At 38.2% G+C, this 16,888-nt stretch overlaps 1 protein-coding gene across 11 annotated transcripts in view; it reads right to left on the bottom strand.

Moving 5' to 3' along the window:
• Positions 1-16,888, bottom strand: part of NTNG1 (netrin G1) — a 355,336-nt gene that overhangs the window by 77,017 nt on the left and 261,431 nt on the right. For all 11 annotated transcript variants that reach the window (XM_023197193.3, XM_023197195.3, XM_031936583.1 and 8 more), the window contains exons 4-5: positions 14,084-14,256; positions 1,787-1,813 (exon numbers count right to left, since the gene is read on the bottom strand). In XM_023197193.3, the coding sequence (XP_023052961.1) occupies positions 1,787-1,813; positions 14,084-14,256 (200 nt within the window). The remainder of the gene's footprint in view (positions 1-1,786; positions 1,814-14,083; positions 14,257-16,888) is intronic.

Genomic DNA, 16,888 nt, shown 5'->3' on the forward strand with positions numbered 1-16,888 from the left:
TGATGCTCAGAGATGGGGGATGTGGTGGAGGCGGCCGAATGGGATGTCGAGTGAGCAGTACAGTTAGAGGGGCCATGCAACATACAACTGACACTCCAAACAGGAAGACACCCCAACGCCAAAGAACTACTTTTCCATCCATCCATTTCTGAAACTTCGGACAGGCCAGATCACTATAGCAGCCTCAATAATCTGTGTCAGCTTGCTTCTGCTTGCTTCCCTGTTGCACTAAAATGCACGTGCAAATGCAATTGTCAAGGCCTGAAAGGAGCACATTGTGGGGTATATATACAGTTAGGCAAATGCCAAGGGGGATGCTAAAGCAGAAAAATTAGACTATTAGAGCTGAAGGTTTTCATTTGCAAGTTTCTAACACTGATGCTGTTTCAACAAGATCACAAAGAGGATGCTGTAACATTAGTCTGGTATCTCTAAACGGATGTGAACACTGCTTCTATTTACAAAGTGGCCAATTTTATGGCATTTACCACATCTAGTGCTTAACAAATCAGTGTCCAGGCCTATTCACAAGCTCAAGTAAACTGGGTTGATTTATAAATTGGGAGACCTGACTGTGCATTTATAAGAAGCAGGAAGTTGCTTTATCCAAATTTATCAGAGTATTGCTTTTTAGATAGATGCTGGGAATCGCAATTATTCAATGGCTATTTACACTGCGATCATCCTGCCTGGCACAGCACCTATGACACAAGCCTGTGAGGGGATGACACTACAGTGAAAATTCTCTCCGCTTACCATGCATAATCTTGCTTCCTCAGTAATTTATTTCTAATCAGTTACTTAGTAGTTGTTCAAAGGTTTTAGCCATTAGAGATAAAGGGTGCAATATATAAAAATATATAAAATTTTGCTCTGTAAAGCTACTGGGCATTTTCTTAATGTGAATTTCAGGCTTGGCATGAGGGCACCATTATTTTACACATGAAGCGGGAGCTACACCTGGTTCTCCCATAATAGCTGGAAGAAAGTTCTTTGTAGTGATACTGGAGAAGTGTTCTATAGATGGTTGAAGAGGGGTTTATCTTTAATTGCTTAGATTCATACTAACAGATTTATGAAAGGAATTTCTAGTACTCTCACTCCCAAATTCTGCACATATTTTTTTATACTCTTTCTATATTAAACTCAAAGCTAAGTAGTCAAGAAGACATAGATCTTTGTATTTTAGGAGGGAGAAATGAATGTGCAGATTCTCTTTTTCCTTTATCTCTCCAGAAAGACTATTGATCACAAACTTGCCTGTTTCAGGCCTTCACAAAATCTAGAGTTTAATGCATTAACAAAATTCCCTCCCCTTGGTTTCATGGACTTTTTCTTGGGTTCTGATGCACATACCCGAGGCATTCATTGGCTTTCATTTTCTGCTTTTTAAAATTATGTTAGACATCCAAATCCAGTCTAAGAGAGAGTTCAATTTGTTTGTTGGTTATTAAGTATGGATAAATAGGACTACTTATATTTTTGCTAAATGATGATGCTTATTTAAGTAATTGCACCTGAGTCTAGGTAGCCCTCATTGGTTAAGAGTAGTCAGAAAAGCTGTAGCACTGCCATATTCATGGAGTTATGCACAAATAATCATTTTATCTGTGTTCTCACCATATCTGTGCAGAAAACCAACATAAAAATGCAATTCACAAAGAAAATTCCCTATTACATCAGAAATGGACACTGGGAAAATAGATCTGAGGAGCTGAACAACAAAGCAAAGCTAGCCTAGACTTGGTTTGGTGTTTTTTTTGTTTTTGTTTTTGTTTTTACTTACTACCGATACTGGAAATACTGGGGATACCTGGAGAGAAAGAAAATAATAAAGAAGAGTTGTTAGCTATTTATTAGTACATAACATCTTTAACTTAATATAAAAATCTTAGAAACTTGACACTTGATAACATTCAGACTATTAGGAAATCAGCACACACACAAAATACATGCATATGTATATATGCATATACACATTACACACACACACACACACACACACACACACAATTTCCAGCAATTGAAACCATTTTGTTTCATTCTAGACCTCCTGGGCTCATCAGAGTTGGGAAGTTAATACTCATTTCAGCATCTGGTCCAAGTAAGCCTTTTGACATCCAATATTTTGTGTTTCCCTATAAGGTTAATGAACATTTGTATGTGGTTCAAACCAGATATTAAACCAGGCTTAAGTTATGGGCACAGAGTACCAAATATACACTCTGTGGACCTGTGCAAATATATTCACATATGCAATAGACCTTTTAAAATATGTTATGAGATGCATGTGTTAGCTGTTGAAAATCATTTGGCATTTTATTTGATGAATTTCATATAACCATCATTTTTATTCTTTTACTTGTCAGATATGTGGATTAAACTCTGTAATAGAAACTTAATTGAGCAGAATAATTCAAGAATACATTAGGTTGTGCATATTGATCACGGACTTCATCGATTTTTCAGCTTTCACTTTAATTCACAAGTTGTGCTAAGGTAGGGAAGCCATTTCAGGATATGGCTGGACTTGGTATAAATGTGGACATGAATTTAGTCTGTATCTAACCCAGCAATATAGTACTGTGACCAATAGTCTGGGCTCAGAAGCCAGGCTCTCTGAGTCTGACGCTTGACTCCAACTCCTAAATTTTCACTGACCACATGACCGTGGGGCAAGTTGTTTATACCCTTGGTAGCTCAGTTTTTTACCTCTTGGGTTGCTGCAAGAGTTATATAAACTGATATATGTAAAGCACTCAGAGTATTGCTTGACGGGTAGTATGTACTAGGTCCGTCTTTGCTATGATCACTATTATTGCTATAGCTCATTCACCAAGCAGCATTATGATAGATGCTGTTAATTAAAAGCCAGAGATTTACATCTTCACCATTAATTGGGTAGCTCTGTGGGTGAGAGCATGCGATGGAAATCAGAACTCAGTGACAATTCTGCTTTACTACTCTTGCTGGGTGATTTTAGGCAAGTCTGCTAACTTCTCTGCACTGTTTCCTCATCTGAAAAAGGGCTAATAAGATCTACTGCATAGTGCTGCCATGAGGATCGAATGAGATAATCCATAAAAATGTCTGACACATGGTATGCGGCCAATAAGCGATAGCTGTTAATGAGTTGTTCAGACTGTTCTTCACATCATTGTAGTATAGTAACAGGTGATGACTGTAAAAATCATTAAGGTTCTATCCTAGTATTTTTCTTTGAACAACAGCCTTTGTTTCATTTTAACTAATCATTTTAGCTTGCTCAGAGATGTCTAGCTTTGTATTCTTTAAAACCAAAAACTATTTTCCTATTTTTTAGTGGGTAGGAGAGAATAAGAAATTAAGACTTACTCTGATTTGTTTTAAACCCTGGAAAGAATAAAGTATTAATTTTAGTTATTAGAAACATAAAAAATCTTGATTTTAAATGCTCAGAATTTGTAGTGCTTCAGCTTAATTACTGATCAACCAAAACTGGAAATCCAAATTTCCATGTCCGTGTTTTAACTCTACCCTATGAATCTCAAGCTGAATGTGATTTCTGCAAAGGACTGCTGAATTCCCAACCTGACACTTCAGTAGACTACCTTCGCTGCAGTGTGACAGTGACTCGGTACTGAATCTTATTATTTTTTTATTTTGCAAATCCTCTGTTGAGTGAGATATGATGGCAGCATCATAATTTTAGTATCAATTGCAGAAGTTCCAAATTTCCCCATGATTGAAAATCCTGCTCCATTGCAAGGCACTGCTTGCCTGATGTAATCCATCAAAGAGAATGGAAGTTGGGATGGCAGGAGGAGACTTTTCATGTGTTTACAAACTTACATGGTGCTAGAAGGCCAAGCATTATGCAAGGTAGAGATCTCGGGGTGTTTGGCACGATACAATGGAGAACAAACCCGCAAGACTGTTTGATGCAGTATTTGCTGCAGCTGAATACTTTAGAAAGATGCAGAAATTTTTTCATTCCTTTGGAGATACCAGTGCAGGGGAGCAATGCTTGTTCCAAGTTTCCAAACCTCACCAAGTGAGGGTATTAGGAGATTCTGTTTTTCTCATGAAGATGTTTTCTATTACCTAACATTGGATGCTTAAAATTCAGGCTGTTCCTCATTTTGTGGCTTACAATTTTTTGAGGTGCTGCCAGATGAGACATTTTTTCTATTCCTCTGCTGTAAAATGGGAATTGCTTAGAAAAGATTTTTAAACTGCTCATTTGAATAAAGACCTTTGAAGTTGAAAATATCTGAACACCAAGGGATGTCCACTACTATATTTTAAAACATCATTATTTTTTTCTAATGCTTCATATTTTAATGTCCAAATACCTTGTTTGTGGTTCTCTACAGATAACTAAAGAATTGAATAAACTCATAAATCCACTAAAAAGGCTACAGGTAAGCCAGGAGAAATTCCTCAAACACTCAAGGGAGTAAGACAGAAAGGGTTAGAAATGAACTGCAACAATTTATTTCATGAAAGGGTGGGGTGTCTTTGGGGTTTGTGAGGAATGAATCAATGAATGCAATTCCATCTTACAAGAAACAGTGACTATGTCTACAAGCCACACGAATGAGAGTCAAATTGTGCTTAGGAAAACTGTCTAGGCACCCGTTGGCAGTTTTTACCATTCTCTGTGAAGTGACAATTACCGTGTAAAGAATATTACCTTTGAAACTGAGCTCAGAAGTTTTTCTTTCCTTCCTCCTCCACATCCCTGATGTGAGTTAGCTACTCTCTCCTTTGTGATCCCATAGCATTTTGTACAGGCCTCCATGATCAATTTATCAACTTGTTTTTGCATTTTTTAATGTGTTTGCCTGACAGATCTGAGGGTACAAGTTCCCCGTCTTGTTCCCTTCTGTACCTGTTGTATCTGCCTGGGACAATGTCTGATGACATAAAAGTTGCTCAATGTATGTTGGATTAAAAATTTATTACTTATTTCCATGAAAGTTTTTAACATTGTGAAAACATCACTTTTTGGTCAAAGGGTGATTTTATCCCCTATAAAGTGTCCCACTGAGATTTCTCAGAGTTCAGGATTAACGGATATTAATTATTAATATTAATAATACATATTGTCTTTGAACCCATCCACCATTCTTATAACAAAAGTTAGGCAATGTAAAAATTCCTTTTGCCACTTTGCCCTCCATGAAGCTCAGAGCTCAGTTTGATGCTCAGCTGGGGAAACTATTTAGCATTTAATGTTTGGCCTATTTTCTGTCTATTCTTTTTCTCGGATCTTCTGTTTAAATTCCATTTTTTGATACTCTTATTTGTATTTGTCTTTTTTCCTAACACACCCAGGGACAAGTGCAGACTTTGCAGGACCTAAAATGTGTGCAACTCCGTGATCTCTCTTTAAGAAAAAGAACATAACATTAAAATATAAAATTATATATATATATATAAATTAAGAAGGAGTTCAGTGAGGGATCCTGAAGTTTAAGCTTCATTAGCTTAAATTCACCTCTGGAACAACCTCAGAAATACTTGGGAAAGATAAAAAGATGACAGGTAAATTAAAAAGAACGGAAGGAAGGAAAGATACTAGATAAGTTAATTCAGAAAGAGTGATAAAAAAATGAAAGCTGAAAGGGATTTATAACATCATCTTATTCAGCCCTTTGATGATTTTACAGAAGAGGCATAAAGAGATTCAAGTGCCTTGTCCAAGTCCACCCTTTATAGTCAACATCAGAGCATGTAATCTCTAGTCCCTGTGTGAGACATTGTTAAATCTGGGCTGAGGAAATGAAGCACAGGTGTGCATGAGTTTTTTTATTTTATTTTATTTATTTATTTTTTTTGGAGACTTACTCTTTGAGTCTTGTTTTGTCACCCAGGCTGGAGAGCAGTGGCTTGATCTTGGCTCACTGCAACCTCTGCCTCCCGGGTTCAAGCGATTCTCCTGCCTCAGCCTCCCAAGTAGCCAGGATTACAGGCACACGCCAACATGTCCGGCTAATTTTTGTATTTAGTAGAGATGGGGTTTTGCTGTATTGGCCAGGCTGGTCTCAAGCTCCTGACCTCAGGTGATCCACCTGTTTCAGCCTCCCAAAGTGCTGGTATTACCAGTGTGAGCCACCATGCTCGGCTCTGGTGCATGAGTTTTGACAGAAGTTTCTGCAGTTGGTATTCTTTTAATAATAATGCTTCTTCTGGAATAGAAATGTCACTTCAACTACAGAAATACATACATGTTGAGTAAGCCAAAGGGCCATTATGCTACCATGTGCTGAAAAAATGAGAAAGCACTTGTCTTGCAGGTACTTGCAATTATTCTTTCCTCAATCAGCCCTTCCTTCTCCCACATTTATTTTAATGTTTGTTTTAATGATACTCTGCTGCAATTAGGGGGATGAAAACCTAGTAGAATTACACAATATAATAATGTGATGTTTTCTTCTTTTAAAATAATTTTACCACTCCCCCAACCAAGTAAATAACTTAAGGGTAGACTGTTATGCCTAAGGAAGTCAAAATGATGAAGATCTAAAAAATAAATACCCTCCTCTTCAGAAGCCGATTAATACAGTGCTCAAAGCCATAACTCCTTTTGAGAATCAATGGAAGATGCAGCAGCTTTTCATCAGGAAGGAAGCAGAAGGGATAAGGATTTGGCAAGCCTCAAATTGAGAGGAAAAATTACCACTGTTGTGATAGATGGTCTGAAAAACCCATCAAGTAGGTAACTAGATCTTCTTATAGCCAGACTGCGGCCGTCAGGAACTCTAACTCCAAAAAAACTTCTTCAAGTTGAAGAAAAGGCAGATAATGAGTAAGAACACATTCTGCAGATTCATTTGTATTCCAGAGGAATTACTTCCAATGTTCTTCCAGTCCTGGCCCCTAGTATAAACTGCTGTTGATAGGAGATGCAGTGAGTTGTCTCCCAGGAACTTGAAAATGAGGGAAATAAGATCGCCTTCAAAGAAGTATGCTGTGAAATGATCATATAAATGATCCCAGCAGAAATGGCTACAGTCATCGTACAGCAGTAGCAGAGCTTGGGGCCTGAGTGTGTGTGGCAGACTCAACAGAGGTGACATTAACCTGACTTACCATGTTAGCATATCTGAAGAGTGGAAGAACTAGCTAATGGGGAGCATCCTGACACATATGGTGACAGTACCATCCTAGCATGGTCTCAAGAGCGAGAGTGGTAACCTGCAAACTTTCAGACTTTCAGTGTCCTGTTGGCATGAAGAAGGTTGACCCTGTAGCAGGATGGATGTGTCAGAATGTTCCAGCCTGATGTTATTAACATTCAAGTCATTTAAATTTCCTGAGCCCATGCTCACCAAGCAACCTCCTGATTATTATCTGGCTTTGCACGTAGGCTTAATTACACGAACGAGAATACACTGGCCATAAGGACTTGAATATTCTGAATACCATGACGGTTATTTCATACTGTGGATGAACAAACAGGCAGCTGGCCACAATATATCCCCCCATATAGCTGCTGTCTCCAAGGGGAGAATCTGCTGCTTATGTGCTGGATCTCAGGGAAAATATAATGACCATAGCAGGTAATTGCATTGCTGCTTACTATGTGGCTGGCACTGTCTAAATGCCTTACATGTACTAATTCACTTAATTTTTATGACCATCCTATGACGTCAATAATCAGGCTGATTTTTACAGATGGAGTAAACTCAAACACATAGAAGCTAAATAACTTGCCCAAGATCATCTCAGTCTGTTGGGAAGGAAACGAGCCCAGAGTCCAGGTACCAGAATTCAGGTCCATAACCACCACTCTATACTGTCTTTATGTTTATTTCAGGCCCTGATCTTCATTATGCAGCCCTCAAATTAAAAAAAAAAAAAAAAAAAAAAAAAAAACTATGAAAATTAAAAATTTTTTCAAAATGCACCTGCGATATGACCTAATGTGATCTGAACTAACTTGGTGGCAAAACTGTACTGGAACAGATGTGAGGGTATTATTTATAGTCTTACCTCATCCCAGTTGCTGAGAATAATCATGTTTGCTGTAGAAATATTAAAATGTTTGATTAAATAGTGTTGCCCAATATTCTGCTGTGGGTATTGTTGTAATGTATGTGCACTGTATTACCTTTGTAAAAATCCTAAAGATGTTGAATTCCAAATCGTATCTGGTCAGATGAGGGACCACAGACCATAGACCAGTGGTTGTACCTGAATAACTTGGTATTCTGGTTTTCAGTACTGGGCCTACAGCTTGGTCATATGCGTATGAGGAAGAACCTCTCTTACTGCGTGGACAAAATTAGGGTTCTGAGCCTGAAAGGCTAGTAGTCAAGCCACCCAGGCAGTGAATAACCCTCGGGGAGGCCTGTGAAAACCCACCATCCAATGTGCTGTCTAGATGGTTTGGTTGGCCATGAGCACCAGTGAGACTTTTTCCCATTAAAGTTCCTCCAAGAACTCAGATGGTCCCTCCTGTAGAAGATTGAAGGCTCTTGTGTGGGAGCTGGTGACCTGTGAAGGCCACATATTCCAGGATATACAAGATCATAGGAAGCCAGTGTATCCATGTGCACATTACAGGGCTATTAGGTTTACTTATCCACTCACAAAAATAATTCCACAAACGGGCCGGGCATGGTGGCTCACACCTATAATCCCAGCACTTTGGGAGGCTGAGGTGGGTGGATCACCTGAGGCCAGGAGTTCAAGAGCAGCCTGGCCAACATGGTGAAACCCTGTCTCTACTAAAAATACAAAAAATTAGTTGGGTGTGGTGGTGGGCAACTGTAATCCCAGCTACTTGGAAGGCTGAGGCCAGAGGATTGCTTGAACCGGGGAGGCGGAGGTTGTGGTGAGCCAAGATCAAGCCATTGCACTCCAACCTGGGCAACAAGAGCAAAACTCCATCTCAAAAAAAAAAAAAAAAAAAAAAATCCACAAACGTTGATGAAGACCAAGAATAAAACATGGACCTATAATTTGAATTCCTATAGAAACAGACCTAAGTTTAAATCTTGCTATGTCATACATTAGCTATGAGACTTTGGAAGAACTTAATCTTTCTATGTCTGCATTTCCTTATCTGTAAAATGAGGATAATAATAGTACATATCCCATGGGGATGTTGTGGGGATTGAAACTAATAAAAAACATAAAGTACTTTATGAAGTGTAAAAGCCTGTAGTAAACTTAATAAATGGTAGCTATCATTATTATAATAATTTTGGTTAAAGATAGTCGATCAGTTGTAAATCTACACACATTATCAATATTTGAGAGAGAGACAGAAGTAATTGATTTTGCATAGGAGAGTCTAGGTAGGCTTCAATGAGGCATCAAGGAGCAGTCTTGAAAAATGAGCAGAACTTCAATACAAAGTGAAGAGAAAAATGCTTTAGGGGAAAGAAATGAATTTAATATCTAGCATATTGACTTTGAGATCTTTACTGACAGCTGAAAATTTTTTCTGAATTTATTAGAAAGATAGAAGTTAGAATTGGTTGATTACTACTAAATCAATAATACTAAGATCTAAAATCACAATAATAGGCTAGAATGTCAAGAAAAAATTGTAGACTGAGAACAGGCAGGGATAGGGAATATGGAGATTTAAAAGCCTAATAGAAGGGGAGTCTTTGAAGGCAGAAAAATAAGCAGAGATGAAGGAAGAGGGCGGGTTTAGAGAAAACTGATTTGTTCAAACAGGCATTGAAATGGAGTGTAAATCCCACTGGAGAACAGAGAAAGTCACTCAAATTTAACTTGGTCAGCAGTAGAGTGCAATGTGCAGTCCTCAGGGTCAAGATCTACCTGGATTCAAATCCTCCCTTTAACCCTTTCTAGCTGTGTAAACCTTAAGCAAGATATTTTTCCTCTGAAATCACAATATTCCATGTGTTTAAAATTAAAATAGTAGTATTTGTCTTGTAAGACTATTTTGAGTTTAGAATGGACTAATGTATATAAAGCACTTAGGAAATTGTCTGGATAAAGACACATACATGTGTGCACCTGGGAAGATATAAATTGGTCAATGCAAACTTGATACCAGAGAAAATAATAGAACAATCATCAAATTACTTTTCATCACTCAGAGGACTCCTAGATATTGTGTAACAATTCAAGTTAGATTTATGAACAAATAATGTCAAAGTCAGACCAATTTGATTTTCATTCTTTAAAGAATATTATACCATGTGGGTAAGAGAAAAATAAAAGATTGAATACAGCTGAACTAGCTCAGTTTTCTGTCTATCTCCATGACATTTCTATGGCTAGGCTGCAAGGAACTGTTTAGCTCAGCATGTCCCCATAAGAGTGTTTTATAGAACGTTATTGAATGGTCCATGAAGCAAATAAGTTTGGGAAACGTTGGGTAAAATAGGGTGCTTTATTGTAGAACTTTTCAAATGTTTCTATTATAGTAATGTAATATGAATAGTCAGTATAGTGTACAGCATTTTTCAGACTTATCTGGCCATGGAGTGCTTTTATGGGTCATAGAATATAGCCAGAGAAGGAGAGGTATAGGTATGATATTATCTTTGCTGAAGTTATGATTCCTACATAGTGATTATTAAGTTTTTAGCATCTATATATAGAAAAACACATGTTATTCCATAGGGATCAGAGTTTAAAGAGTTATTTAATACTTTTATTCATGAGCTGGACAATGGGGAATCAAGAGAATCATAATTAAGCACGAAGTTGGACAGAACTGCTATTACTTGGAAGACAGAAATAAAATTCAAAGGACATCCAAAATAGAATTCTATCAAAAAGGAATGAAGATCAATAAGGAGAAGAAAAATGTCTTTTCTATAAAACATAAGCTTTGTAGAAAAAGAAAGAAAAGATTTTGATATACATGTGCATGGCATTAAAAGTCCAAGAAAACACACTGGTCTTGAATAAAAGCATGATGAATAAAAATATCACAAAAGTTATTCTGCCTCTGTTAAGTTTATTGTCATGAAAAGCATAGGGAAATGTGATGTGTCTTACAGACTGGGGTGACTATATTTTAGAGTGTTGGCTGCACACTTCTGCTTAGCTCTGCATGTTTCATACAACAGTGGTCTTGAACTGCTCTAGAATATAGGACCTCCAAAGCCAAATGACTCTCAGCAAGGTCCCATCTAGGGTATCCCTGGTGGGCTGAGTGTCTTGGGGGAGAATCTTGTCATTCCCTGATTTAATGAAGACTTCCTAGTTGTTTTGTTAAAACTTGTGAAGGTGAGCAGAAACTGATCATTCTATTTGAAAAGTCTCCTGGTTGCTTGAGATTCTACTAAATCTAGAGATTATCCAGGATGAGTGGCATTTCTAGGTCCCTGAAGGGTTGATTTTGAGGGACGAGAAGTTGTAACTTGTGTTCTTATGTTAGGCAGTGATATATCCTAAGTATCCCTCATAGATAACTGACTTGTAATGTACCCACTAGAGTCATGTGAGTGTGTGTGTGTGTGTGTGTACCTGTATGCATATGTGTAAGAAAAAGCCAATATGAAGTGAGAATCATAAAACTGCTGAAGGTCCTGTGCTTGACTGGGAGTACCACACTAATGAATTAGAGGACTTCCAGAGCAGGCAACCAGCTAAAGGACACGAAAACATTAGCACATAAGAATTGAAGTTGATAATGTTTAACCTGGGGAAGAGATAAAGCCAGGGTCAATATACTTCTTTTACTACTTAAAAAGAAAAAAAAAAAGGTTCGATAAGAAATAACTCTTACACCAGTTAAAACTGTCCAACAATGGACAAGACTGTCTTATGAAAAAAACTAAAAATAAATTATTTTTTGAATGCTTATTTTGTGACAGGTGTTAGGCTAAACACATTACATGTGTTAGCTTAGTCAACCGTCTAAAAATCCACATGAGGTAATAACTGTTATTATCCTCACATTAGAGATGGGAAACAGTGTTGGAGAGGTTAGCTTACTTTTTCAAGGTCAGGTAGCTAGTAAATGGAGAAACTGGGATTCCACCCTGGAGTCTATGCACTAAACTACTAAATTGCTTACTTCCATGCTCAGATGCTTTAAAGCACAGTCTGAGGTGTCAGAGATTTAGTCAAAGGGGTTATTCCCATTGCAAGACCGGACCACTGCAGATCTGCAGAAAGTTTCTAAAATCCTTCATCTAATTTCTGCCATACTGATGACTGGAATATTGAATGTAACCCCTTTGGACACTGGGTCCATCCATCACCTGTCTATTTTAACATCAATGAGGAAAACATCCAAAAAGTCTAGAGAAAACCAGTAAAACTAAGGGATAGGTGGACAATTGGACGTACAAGGAAAACTGAAACAAGTTTCATTCCTTCGGTCAGAAAGTGACTTGGTGATCTTCAATATGCAAAGGATTTGGGGTATATAAGTCATTTCCATGATGACTACAACAAGAAATCAGTTTCAATGAGAAAGCTTGGATGAAACAAGAAAGCCTTTCCAGTGACAATGTCTGGAAATCAAAACTTGGAAGTACACTTATGGGTAGAAGAACAAGATCATGTTAGAATAGAAGCTGATGCCTTCAGCAGCAGCCTTCCCCTGCTGCCTCTCCAGTGGACTTGGCAAGTTGACCTGCCCTGAGGATGAGCCAGAATGCCAGGAAGTGTTTGTGAACTTCACTCTCTTCCAGCCTTTCCCACTAAAGAAGGAGCAGACATTAAAAAGGAAATCTGAGTCATTTTCACTTTAGGAAAGCTTTAAACTAAATTTGACAACTGTGGTCATAGGAGTTCTTAGGTAGCCAACCACAGGGTACTGCAACAAATAACTTTGCAACATCCCTTCCAAATTCATGAGTCTATGGCCCTCAACAATTGAGGAAAGGCCACAGAGTTTCCATTAATAAAATCACCTTTAAACATCAACATTTCTGCTCAACAGAGTATTAATGTATTAATTTTAGGAGCAAGAAGTCAGTTTTTTTCTTTAACACTGAAAGCAACTGAATACCCTTACAAAGAAGGATTTTTTTTAAACCTTTTGAAGGATTTCTTTCTGTTTCATAGAAAATTTATCATAATTTCATGCCCCATACTTCATGGCTTGTTACTTGGTCCATTACTCTTATGTTTAACTCAATAAGGTCCTGGTTCCTGTGATATGAGTTCTTAGGTTTGGTTTCTCACAGCTGCTGCTTCGAAGTGCCTGATAACATTCTTACCCTTCTATGGAACCAGTGGCTTCTCAAGTTCTGATTCTCCTGTGCTCACTGTCCTGCTGCTTCTGTTAGTTCGCACTGAATGGGGACATTCTCATCTCCCCCTTTCTCTACTTTTTAAAGAGGGCAAACCTTGGGCTGTTGCAGGTAGTTAATTGATCCATCCATGGAACTGGGCAAATTATTCAGCAAATAATCATATTTCTCTCTGAGCATGTCAGAATCTGTTGTCCTATGGGGAATCAGGGATTTCAGTGGGGGCACACACGTGGTTTCTATAAACACAGATAATGCTTGCACTCTTTCACATGTGTACAGAAATATTTTTTTCTTAATGTGGTCCCCACAGGCCTACAGTCATGCTCTTTATCCAAAGAGGTGCCTCTATACACAGGATCCAAAGCAGGTATGTTTCAATTGCTGGAGTTTGGAAACAGCCAAGCTTTTCACAAGACAAAGTTAGGGCCTCCCTAAAACTGTAGTGGGAAAAAAATCTTCTGAACAAAGCATCTCTCAGGATACTGAGTAGGGGAAATCGGGCTATAGACATTCAAATAACTTCTGTAAATTGTTTATGGCTAAAATTAAGTTAGGGTTGACTTTTCAAGGCCTTTGATATTTTAATAGGAAATTAATCTGGGGGAGGAAAAAATCACTCCTGTCTCATCCACTTAGAAAAAAAATTCCTTTTGTGATGTCAAGTATCATTTTCCAACACATTTGATGTGAATGTTAGATGACTGAATTTTAGAGGTGATCAGAGTGCTAAAAGATGTCCACGGGAGATAAGATAGGTACTAAAACTTTCACTGCACTTTAAAGAAGAATGAGACAACTGGTAAGAGGAATAAAATCACAATTGTAAGCAAAACGGAGAGGAACTATCACCTCATTGTGCACAGAATATGCTGTTATCAAGCAAAGTTACTCACAGGTATTTGCAGTGCCTTTGGGGATGGGGAGATAGGAGCCTGGACTCCAAGGTCGGCCCTGATAATTCTTCTTGCATTTCCCACAGTCTGGACCTGTAGTGTTGTGCTCACATTCACATGTCAGTTTGCTGTTGTCATACACACACACAGTGGCATGGAGATTACACTTGCACCTGGGCAGAGGAGAGACAAAGAGTTCATTGTCAGATAAGTTGGTCTCGGTGACCACCGAGGCTTTCCTGATCTGTGTCCGAGGGTTGTGCCTCTCAAACCATGCAGTGCTTGAGTGATACACAGAGGCATTTAGTAAGAGATAGATTCGCAGGCCCAGCCCTCAGAATCTTCCCAAAAAGAGCCGTTTGCAGGGGGCAGGGTTGTTACAGTGCAATCTGTCCTTAATACTGCACGTTGAGAAAGCCGAGTAGCAGTCAGGTCAGTGGGGGCCTAAGCTCCTGCAAGGTAACTGTGCTCCAAAATCAAGGGGGTTCCCAACAGGTTCCAAAATACTGTCATTTAGGAAAAGGTCTTTTTGTGATATTAACAAATCTATGACAATTTCATCTGGGCTTCGTTTGAGTTTAAAAAACAATGTTATCTTTTTTCTTTAAATAGTTAAGACAATTCTTATTTGTTTACAAAGGAAGATAACCATTAAAATAATTTGCTATTCAGACTTATTCTTAGAAACCCAAGAAATTATAATCAAGTGTTCTCATTCTGCACTTTAAAATGACATTTCTTCAGATCAGAAGAGATTTTCCACCAAGGCCGCTAACAGACCCGAAGGGAGGTGAGACAGTAATCCTCAGACATCCCACTCACAACAAATCGGGGAATCACAAAGCCCTCTCAGAAACAGTCCAAATGACTCTAATAAAAGATGCCTAGAATCCTAAAGGAGAAAAAAAAAAGAACCCTTCATGTGGCAGGGTCTTGAAGTCATTAGCTAAGGCCTGGCCTTTGCTGCCTATGAATAAAGCCATGATATATGAGAGGCAACAATGGAATATGCAATTTCCACAAAAATACATCCCAATGCTCGAGGTATCTGACTATAAAATTGCAATGGCTAACCTGGTATTTGTTGAGGCAGTAGAATATAAACTGTATCACACTGAGCACGAACCATATCCTCTGGAAAGGTAAAACCTATGTTGACAGAATGGCCACAACCAGAGGTCAGAATAATGTATGTGAGAAGAGATGGTCCACACATAGGAGAGAACCTGGGCACCCAGGCTGGGGCGGGTAGAGAACCAAGATAGGTCAGAATCAGAACCAGAGAGAGAGAGAGAGACTGTGTGTGTGTGTGTGTGTGTGTGTGTGTGTGTGTGTGTGTGTGTGTGTGAGAGAGAGAGAGAGAGAGAGAGAGAAAGAGAGAGAGACAGAGAGAGAAATCTGGCCTCTTGCAGGAACTAGAACAAAAATATAGAAAATCAAGTTTCATAAAGACCAAAAAATATTATGGTATTTTTTTTTTCTCTCTCTCTTAGGCCAAATGCCATGAACTGGGAAAAAGAACAGAATTCTCTTCCTTAGGTAGGAAAATGAGACTCCTTAACAACCATGTTGGCTTCTCTAATGTCTGTATAGCAATGGCCAAGTTTTTCTTTAGTGCATTCATAATCTGTTTGGAACACTGACCCATACTTATGACAAGGAAAAAAAGGAATGGTTAAGACTATTACTGAAAGCTATTGGGCTCTCTTTTAACTAAAAGGTGTAGTCCTAAAGCAACCACCATCTACGCAAACCTGTCTGGGAAGACCAAGCTACAGCTTCCTCGGGGGTCTATTACAATGTTTAATACTTCTTGCTACAATCTGTTCTCTGAGTACTTATGAATTATAATAAGCTTGTTCCACTTAGACACATAAATGTCACCTTTGAAAATGAACATTTGTATATTCTTTAAAAAGGTAAGATAAAAAATAATTCAGTTAAATAGGCAATGTTTAATTATAAGCTAGGTCCTATAACAATCTCCTATATGCAGGGAATTACTTGTGCTAGGTTGCTTATTAAAGAATCTTTCTCCTTCCAACATTAACACCTTTATTTATGGGTGTGTTTATATATACGGAGGATGTTTAAAACCTGAGTGATAGAAGCACCGGCTTATACTGATTTAGCACCATATCTGGTGTTAAAAATTCCAAATGAGGAAATTGAACAATGTGATCCCAAAGAATATGCTGGTTGCATGCGTGAAGACCAAGAATGCAGGGAGTAATTGTAAATTGGATTATATATCTTGTAACTATTAATACTTTCATACTTGTAGTCACTCTGAGTTACAGGCAATTTCCATTCTCAGGACATTATATTAGCTGAGAAGATATTCTTTGAATAATAAAAGGAGGTAAAAGGAGAATAGATGAATGTTTAGTCTTATTTTTTCTCAGATTTCTTCCAATTAATGGCTCATTCTCAACTGTCCAAAAGCTTATTTATCATTCAAGACTCAACTCAATTCATAACCCTTATCTGAAATCCATCCTGACCACTGTACATACCCTGAGCTCTACTCTTCCGATTTCCTTAAATGTGTCCGTGTGCTTGGATTGGTTGTTACTAAAGGCTTTTCGTACTTACACATTTTCTCACTCATTGCACAATTCTCTCCCACCTTAGGGTGGGGAAATATCTACTCTGTGTCCGGTCATCTTCTCCAGCTACCTCCTAAGCCCTCTCCCCTCCCTTCTTGAGTTTCCTATACTTGTCACTTCCATTCTCTTATCTCCCACTAACTCAGTCTTTCCAAATGATCACAGCCTCCCTTGCCAAATCACCCATGAACTCCTT

Source organism: Piliocolobus tephrosceles, chromosome 1 (genome assembly GCF_002776525.5).
Source record: "Piliocolobus tephrosceles isolate RC106 chromosome 1, ASM277652v3, whole genome shotgun sequence".
Classification (NCBI taxonomy): Eukaryota; Metazoa; Chordata; class Mammalia; order Primates; family Cercopithecidae; genus Piliocolobus; species Piliocolobus tephrosceles.